The following is a 9,085-nucleotide window of genomic DNA, read 5'->3' as shown; positions in this document are numbered from 1 at the left end:
GGACTGCGTGGCAGCACGGGTGCCTGTGAGCTCGTGAGGTGTTTGTGAGCGCATGGGCATCTTTGCGAGGGTGAGGCCATGTGAGTGAGGGTGTGTGTGAGGATGTGGATGGGATGATATGTATGGTGGTGAGTGAGGAGGTGTACCTGAGTGCATGGGCACGAGTTTCTATGCCCGTGCATTTGTATTGCGTGGGGGATGCCCCAGAGCGGGCTGTCTTGCGGGACCCCCACGATCCCCCGTGGGCACTAAACCACTGGCACATTGAAGACATAGAGGGTAGCGTTTGCCCCAGCCGGGGAGGAGGGAGCCTGCCGGGCCGGCCCCAGCCGGGAGCGAGGAGGACGGAGCGGGCTGCCCGGCGCTGGCAGAGCACAAACCAGCGGGGAAACCCTCGACGCCGCGGCCGGGAGCGTCGGGCCGCGCTGGGCAGAGCCGGGTAGGGGGTAGGAGCCGGCCGTGCCCCCGCCGGCTGCGCGGAGCGGGAGAACCGACGGGCCAGGGCCAAAACAACTTTTGCAGCAAATTACGGCAGCGGCTTTCAATTTTTAATTTTTTTTTTAAATACTTTTTTTTTTTTTAAACGAAAACACTCATCTCCCCGCGGGCAGGCGCGGGAGGGGGCGGTGGCGGCCGCGGCAGACGGCGGGGCCGGCAGCAGCGGGTGCCCCGTTCAGCCCTCGCCCTGCCGCGGTCTGCGCCGCTGCCCCGGGGGGAGCAGCTGGGGCCGGCCCCCGTCCCGGGGGAACGAGCTTCCCCCCCCGTTCTCCGGGGGAGGTGTGCCCCAGGCGCCCATCGCATCCTCCCGTGATACCCCCTCTACGGGCCCTCCGGACCGCCCCCGTGTCCCCGTTATGGGGTCTGGAGATGGGGGAGCCCCCTCCTCTTCCTCCGCGGCTCTTTCAGAGGTGCTGACTTTTGAAACTGAGAAAACCCCTCCGGAGAAAAGGGGCACGGCGGGTCTGGGACCCCTCCAGGAGGGGATTCCCCCGGCTTCAGCCCCCGCACGGGATCAGCTGGCGGCCCACGGGGATTGCGGCCCCGCGTCATCCTCAGGGCCTGACCCCCCCCCCCCCCCGCGGGAGCTGGCAGCCAGGATCCCCCTCCCCAGCAGCCCACGGCCACAAACTCCGGGACAAAACGTCCCCCCTTCGCCGCCCGGTACCTGCCGCTCCTTTACCCACCCCAATGCCCTGCGCGTACCCAGCGCTGACTTTGTAAGGCCGAGCCGGGTGGTGATTTTTTTTTTTTTGGGGGGGGGGAGCCGGGGAAGAAGAAACTCCTTTTCTCGTGTGCTCTTCTCTGCTGTCATTCACTCGGCTGCCTTCAGCATCCAGCCAATGGAGAGTGAGGGCCCGGGAGCAGCAGGCCTTGGGTAGCGTGATTGATGGGCAAGCGGGGCGGCGGGGCGCTCGCACTCCGCCGCGGCCGCGCTCCGCGCCGCTCCGCGGGGCTCTCGGCTCCCCACCGCCCGCGGCGGCGAGGGGTCCCCGGGGCACCTTCGTGTGTGTGTATGTGTGTGTGTCGTGGGTGAGTGGTTCCCGGCTTGGGGCGGTTGTGTCTTGGTGGCGTGGGGGTGCTGGGTCTCATCGGAGTGGGACCAGTGTGCGTGGGTGGGGGTGTCGCGCCTCTGCTCCTGGAGGCTCTTGGGTCCAGGGGGTGTGTGTGGCGCGGTTGTGTCTCGAGTGTGCGGCTCCTGTGCCTCGGCTGGGCACGGCTGTCGTGTCCTGGGCTGCGGGGTCGTTTTGCTCCCGTGCCTCGGGTGCGCATGGCTCTGCTGTCGTGTCTTCGGGCTGAGCGTGTAGCTGGCGTGTCCCGGCTGTGCGTGGCTCTGCTGGTGTGTCTTGGGGTGCGCGACTGCCGTGCTATGGGGCTGAGCGTGTAGCTGGCGTGCCCCGGCTGTGCGCGGCTCCGTTGCCTGCCGTTGCCGTGTTTCGGGGCGGTGCGGGGCTGTGCTGCCCTGCCCGGGGCGGAGGTCCGGCCCCGGTGCCCCGGGGCGTTGTGCGCGGCTCCGCTGCCGGGGCCGGGCGGCGGCGGCTCCCGGGCGGCGGCATGGAGCACCTCGGGGCTCACCACCTGCACCAAGGCCAAGCCGAGCCCATCAGCTTCGGCATCGACCAGATCCTCAACACGTCGGAGCCGGGCAGCTGCATGGTATCGCACCCGCGGCTGCAGGACTCGGCGGACTACGGGCTGGGCTGCATCGTGGGCAGCGCCTACAACACGGTCACGGGTGGCTACGGGGCGAGCGGCGGCGCGGCCGGCGCCTACACCGGCACCTCCTGCAGCATGGGCGGCCTTCCCGGCTCCTACAACGTGAACATGGCGGTGAGCATGAACGGCAACACCTTGAGCTCGGCCGGGGGGGTGATCCGCGTCCCGGCCCATCGCCCGGTGGCCGGCGGCGTGCACCAGCCCCTCTCCGCCGCCGTGCCGGCGGTGAACGGCATGAACAGTCTCACGGGGCTCACCTTCCCCTGGATGGAGAGCAACAGGCGGTACACAAAAGACAGGTTCACAGGTGAGTCGGGCCACCGGCACCCCCTTCTTCCCTCCCTGCTCCCGCCGCCCCGCTCCCTTACCCGCCGCCCGGCCTCGGCGCGGCAGCCGGTGCCCGCCGGGGAAAGCAGGATCCGGCCCCGGGTGGAGAGAGCGCCCCGGATCGCCCTGGGAAGTCGGTCCCGGAGGAGGCCAGAAGCAAGAAGGGGTGGAAAATCAGGCGCATTCAGTCCCCCGTAAATGCGTGGGTTTGTTTTCTTTTTTGTTTGCCTTTTTTCTCTTTTTTTTTGTTTTGTTTTGGTTTGTTGATTTTTTTTTTTCTTTTTTCCCCGGGATGCGGCCCGGCAAAGGCGGGCAGGGACAAAACGGGACGGCAAACTCCGCGCACCTCCCGCAAGCCCTGGGCACGGCTGCCCGCTCCCCGCCGCCCCGCCATCCGACCCAACAACACCCGGGGAAAGTTTCCTTTAAAACAGAAGGTTATTTCGGAGGCACAGCTCGGCCCGGCGGGAAAGGAGCCCGGCGGCCCCGGCCCTCGCCCGCCCGGGAAGGCCGGCCCGTTGCCGGCCGCTCGTACGGCTGGTTTTCCCGTGCGTACCGTAACGGGTACTGGTTTTCCCCGGCTGCGGGTTTTGGCTCATCCTTTCCCCCGCCAAAACGGACTTTTTGCAGCCCCGGGCCGAGCCGGGCTCGGGCTGGAGCCGCTTTCTGGACACACCGCCGTTTCCAGGTGTATCTGGGCTCGTCTTTAGGCGCTAAAAAAGCAAAAACTCGAACAACGAAAATAATAATAATTAAAAAAAAAAAAAAGCAACGAAATTGCAACGGGGAAAAAAATCAGCCCCCGGTCCTGCAGTGCCCGCACCGGCCCCTCTTCCCGGGGGCGGAAACCGAGGCCCGATTTTTGCAAGTTCACGTTTAATTTCGACCCGATGGTGCTTGGCTCGGGCACGGCCGCGGGCGAACAAACGGGCCGTTCCCCTGGCAGGCACCGAGCTGAATTTCACGGAGCCCCTTCCCGGCCCGGCCCGGCTGAGACACGCCGCGAGTCTTCCCCAATTATTTTTTCGTGGGGGATAAAAAAAAAAGAACCCCCCGAAATAATAATAATAATAATAATAATAATAATAATAATAATAATAATAATAATAAACCCGAATCGCAACTCCCGTTTCCAGCCCGGGAAGTTATTTCCCGGGTACGAAACGCCGGGGCCGAGGACGGCGGCGGTTACCGCCGCGCCCAAACGAAATTAAACCGAGTCCCGTTTGCACGAAGCGCGGAGCCCGGGACCGGCTGCCGCTACCGGCCCCCGCTCCAGGCATTTCGCCGGGCAAGCGGCCGCCTTCCCTGCCGCCAAAGCCGAGCGGTGCCCGGCGGGTGCCCGCAGCACCCGGGGAAAGCGCCGGGGCCGCCGCCGCGTTTTTGCAGCCCGTGCGCGGGTGTCGGCGGGGAAGCGGCCGCTTCGCAGCGGGGGGGTCCCCAGCCCAGCGCCCGGGAGCCGGAGCCCCTCTGCTGATGTGTCGCTGCTTGCTTCTTTGCCTCTCATCCCCCCTCCTCCCGTGTCCCCCCCAGTGGCCCTCTCACCCTTCACTGTAACACGCCGTATAGGTCACCCCTACCAGAACCGCACGCCCCCCAAGAAGAAGAAGCCGCGCACCTCCTTCACCCGCCTGCAGATCTGCGAGCTGGAGAAGCGCTTCCACCGGCAGAAGTACCTGGCCTCGGCCGAGCGCGCTGCCCTGGCCAAGGCCCTCAAGATGACGGACGCCCAGGTGAAGACCTGGTTCCAGAACCGGCGCACCAAGTGGAGGTGAGGGGCTGGGGGGCTCGGCGGACCCAGGGGGCAGGGGCTGGGGCAGCCCTGGGGGAGCAGGCCCAGCTGCCACCAGCTCTGCCAGGGCCGTTGGCTGCACGTGGGGGTGCGAGCCCTGCTAGTGCACGCGTGGGTGGGTCACGCGTGTGTGTGCATGTGAATGTGCGTGTATACATGTGTGGGAGTGCACGTGTGCATGCACAGCCGTGTGTGTGCGCGCAGCGCCTGTGGATATGAGTGTGAAGTGTGTGTACGCCGTGTGCGCACATGCTTGTGCTTGTGTGTGCATGCAGTGTGAGTGTGTGCACACCTGCGGGTGTGCGTGCAAGCACGGCACGTGCGTATAACTCTGCACAGTGCCTGCGAATGCTTTTGCGTGAAGGCTCTGTGCACATGGGTGTGCACACATGCACTGTGTATGTGTGTGTGCCTGTGTGTGAACATACACGTGGGTGTGCGTGCAAGCCAGACGTGCATATGGATGCGTGTTCACCGTGCGTGCAGGCAGCGTGCATTCTGTGTGTGTGTGCATGCCGTGCGAGCACACTGGGTGTACGTGCAAGTAGGTGTGCACGTATGCAATGTGGATGAATGCATGTATGCATACGCGTGTGCACGGTGCGCCGGGTGCAGGCGGTATCACCGGGGGCCCGGTGGGTGCAGCGGCTCCACCGCCTCTTTCCCCGGCAGCGGCGTGCGGGAGCCCCCGGTCTGGCCCGGCCCGGCGGGGCGCGCCCTGGGCGGTGGCGAGCCCCGGAGGGGCCGGCGCTCGGGGGGCGGAGGAGAGCGGCGGCAGGAGCCGGACCCGTCGGTGCGCGGCCGCGGGGGCAGCGAGACCCCCCCGGCGCCGGGCCAGGGCCGCGCCCGGGCGTGGGAGCGCGGCTCGGGCCGGATCCTGCACCGGGGGCCGCAGGGATATCGGGCCCTGCATAACGCGAAAATTTTCACCCCCGCGGGGTTTACGGCACCTCCTTGCCAAAATGCCTTCCCCCCCGCTCCTGCCGGGCGTGCCGGTAAAGCCGGGCAGGAGAGGAAGAGGAGGCCGGGATCATACGGAGGCTCCCGGGCTCTGTCGCCGTGACCCTGCCCCTCCCAAGCTGCAGCTTCCCGGGGTGTCGCCGGGGGAGGCACCCCAGTCCTGGGTGCATCCCCTGCCCTGCCCCAGCCTGGGGACTGGCACACCACATGGCGGGGGGGACCTGGGCAAGGGGCAGCTCCCCTGGCAGGTCAGAGGAGCGGGGTGTTGCTGGGTGCTGAGCATTGGGCGCTTGGGCGCAGGCAGGCAGTAGCTTCTTCAAGGCGGGGGAAAAGGGCTTCCCCAGGGTCTCCCCGAGGGTGAATGGGACAGCGATTGCCTGGGGATGCAGAGGTTGGATAAGAAATGGGGATGAGAAACTTGAAAGCAAGGGTGCGGGAGAGTGAGTCCCTTCCTAAGGAGCCCATGGAAGAGCAGCTCCCCAAGTGCCAGGAAGTCTCCAGCTGGAGCGATTCTGTTGGCCAGGAGCAGAGTCCTGGAGGAGGAACAGTCTTGCCGTGGCCTGCGAAACGGGGTCAGCTATGTCTTCTAACCTCGTTTCCTAAGGAAGTGAGGCAAATGCGGCTTGGCTGGATCTCCGTCTGTCAATACTGTTTGTGTCTGTTGGCTAAGTTCAGCCTCCTTTGGCAGAGGAGCAGAGGATACAAACCTATTCATATGTTTCACAAAAAATAGCTGGGTAAAGAGAAACAAAATCCTGGTTCTGCCTAAGGGAAAGGCTGCAGCTTGACCTCAGCCGTAGTATTAGACATGAGAGAATCCCCACCAGCCTGAGCCAGAGGGACCCCGGCTTGTAAGCTCTGCTTGTTTGCGTCTATGCACATTGGGCGTTGCGGTGGAGATGCGGGTGCCCCTGGCCGATAGCACGCCCGGCTGGCTGCCCCGGGTCCCTGTGCAGTGGTGGTGGGCTGCAAACGGTGTGTGGAGCGCTGGGCGCTGGAAGGAGCCTCTCGCAGGCGCAGTGTGAGCTAGGCGGCGGGGAATATCTAAGAGAGTTACTTTAAGCCCTTTGAGGGATTTAACTGCTTAAATAAAGGCAAGTTGGGGGGAGAGTCTGGCCTCTGCCCCTTGCCTGGGTTTCTCTGCTGGAGTGAGGTGGCTGTGTGATCCCCTCCCCAGATTCGGGCTCTTGCTTGAGACATGGGCATCGAGGTTTAGTTCCTTCCAGGCAGATTTGAACCTGCAAATCCCAGCCTGACATGAATGCCTGAATGGGCCAGCTGCTTAGAGCAGGGAGATATTTGGGAGCCGGGTGCTCACAGCCACCATGCTCCCGACCGCCCTGGACGCGGGGCTCCCTCCCCCCTCCCGGAGCATCTTTTCATTGTGCAGGGAGTCATTAAATATTCATCGAAGCAGAGAGGGAGCCGCTCCCGGGCTGCGTGGGGAGGGCCGGTGCTGCTCTGAGCCCCCTCTCCCCAGGATGTCTGATGTGAGATGTTGACACAGTGATTAGAGGAGGGACTGAGCCCCGAGCTACCTGCTCCCGGACGGGATCCCTGGCCTCACGCCTGGAGGCTTGGGTGCCCCGAAGGCCCATCGCCTGCATCCAGCCCTTGCCCACTTTGCTGACGGGGAGCCAGGGACCCGCTGCCCTGTGCTCCGAGATGTCACCATGGAGCTCGGAGCTGCCACTTCCAATCCCCACAACCAAAGAAGATGAGATGTCTCACATCCCCCTGAGTTGCTAAATTAAAAAGCTGCTGTTTCCCCTGTCACTGATCCACTGAAGCTGCCAGGAGAGCGTTGGCTGGGCCCAGGGGTGTGAGGAAGGGAGGGGGCGCTTTGGGGATCATCCTGGGACCGGCACTGTGAGCTGCCCCCAGGTTTTCCCAGCAGTGTCACTGGAGGTGCCCGGTGATGTTCACCAGTAAAATCAGAGGTGACCGCAGGCTGCAGGCTCCAGACTGACCCGCCATCCAAGCAAGGGTGTGTGTGGGATTTTCATTGTGGATTTAAGTGTGTTCAGGCCATTTCTACCTATCCCATCCCCTCCTCCCAGACAGCCCAGAGCTGGGACCCTACCAATGCTGGAGAGGACCCCTGCAGGCCCCCTAATACCCCCCCTCGGCAGGATCAGTTCTGCTGGTGTCATTCCAGACACGTGTCCAACCTGTTCTTAAAAATGTCCTCCTCCACCCTGCCCAGACAGTTTATTCTGGGCTTTAATTCTTCTCACTGCTAAAAATGTGTTTCTAGTGTTTAGCCGACATTTTGCTGATTTTTGTCTTGCCTGCCATGGGCGTGTTGTCGCCTTCTGGATGAAGAGAGAGTCCGGATGACTCTTGTCAGCTGGCCACCGCAGCCCAGCGAAGGAGGTGGCAGGCCTGGGTGCAGGGAATCGCGTGCTGAGGGTGACGTTGCCCATCTCGCAGCTGTGTGGCACTGCCAGTCAGTGACGTCTCACCTCGCTCCTGCCCCACGCTCCTCGCTGGGACGCTGTGCACTTGGCACTCGCTGCTGGGCACAGAGCATGTTTGCAGGGAATCGCACCTTTTGCAACCCTGTTGTGTGCCTCTTTGGGTGTTCTGGCTCTGCCTGGATTTTTCCCATGGGCAGAAAATAAACCAGAGCTGTGGGCTGCTCCCGGCTCTCTTTGATCGGAGCAATTTTTGCTGGGGCCAATAAGACAGACAGCCCCACTCTCCAGTTTATGGCATTACTGGCAGTTTGTGCAGGGAATGTGGGACCACGCTGTGGCTAGGCACCCTCTTTTCCTACCCCCTCCAGCCCGAAGCACCCAGCGCCACCCTTTCTCTCTGAAGATACCCCTCCTTTGCTCCCCCAGGCCCCCCTAACCACTCCCTCTCTCCTAGGAGGCAGACGGCAGAGGAGCGGGAGGCCGAGCGGCAGCAAGCGAACCGCATCCTCATGCAGCTGCAGCAGGAGGCCTTCCAAAAAACCATCAACCAGCCCATCCAAGCTGACCCCATCTGCGTCCACAACTCCTCTCTCTTCGCCCTCCAGAACCTCCAGCCTTGGTCTGACGACTCCACCAAGATCACCAGCGTCACCACCGTCGCCTCCGCTTGCGAATAAGGCTGGCACCCGCCGGCGGCACGTCCACCTTCTGCCGGCGGGGCTGTCCCCGGTGGGACACGTGGCATTCCCGGTGGGACGCGTGGCATCCCTGTTCGTGCCCGGGGAAGGCTGGCACCCCGCAGTCCTCTGGCCACATGTGCATCCCACGCGTCCGGCTGGGGAAACCCTCCACAAGGACCAAAAGGAAGGGAAACGACCCCAAAAACTCTCTCCACCCATGGGGTTGCTGGAGCAGCAGTGGTGTCTCACCTCCCCCCAGCCCTTTTGTTCTCTTGAAAGCCTCCGGTGCCGACCGTGAACTTGCTGACGTGCTGCCAGACAAAAAGCCCAGCCTGACAGACACGGCCGCCGGCATTCACCCAGCTGGGGGAGAGAAAACTTCCTTTGGATTCTGCTGGTGGCGGTGAAAAGCCTGAGGTCACCCATATATATCTGTGTATATATATGTGAAGTGCATATATATATATATATATATACACACACATACACCTCGGACTGATGGCTTGAAACAAAAGGAGGAGGCTCCCTGGAAAGCGCGTCTCTGCCGCGAGCCTCCTCGGGCCGCCCGCGCTGGAGACGTTCGGGGATGCAACAAATGGAGGAAACAGCAGCAATTTCTGCTTGCGCCAGATGGGAACCCTTCGGATCTCACCTCACCGTCTCTCCTCCCCTTTTTCATTAATTTTTTCTTG

The 9,085-nt window shown here is 63.1% G+C and overlaps 1 protein-coding gene across 1 annotated transcript; it reads left to right on the top strand.

Annotated features, from left to right (window-relative positions):
* The first annotated feature begins 2,052 nt into the window (after positions 1-2,052).
* Positions 2,053-8,390, top strand: TLX1 (T cell leukemia homeobox 1). The gene is made up of 3 exons (XM_076338112.1): positions 2,053-2,521; positions 4,111-4,312; positions 8,168-8,390. The coding sequence occupies exons 1-3, from the start codon at positions 2,053-2,055 to the stop codon at positions 8,388-8,390; spliced, it is 894 nt and encodes a 297-aa protein (XP_076194227.1).
* Positions 8,391-9,085: the final 695 nt, after the last annotated feature.

Source organism: Aptenodytes patagonicus, chromosome 5 (assembly GCF_965638725.1).
Source record: "Aptenodytes patagonicus chromosome 5, bAptPat1.pri.cur, whole genome shotgun sequence".
NCBI classification, from domain to species: domain Eukaryota; kingdom Metazoa; phylum Chordata; class Aves; order Sphenisciformes; family Spheniscidae; genus Aptenodytes; species Aptenodytes patagonicus.
Note: the sequence above shows the minus strand (reverse complement) of the source record. Positions and strands in the feature narration are given on the sequence as shown.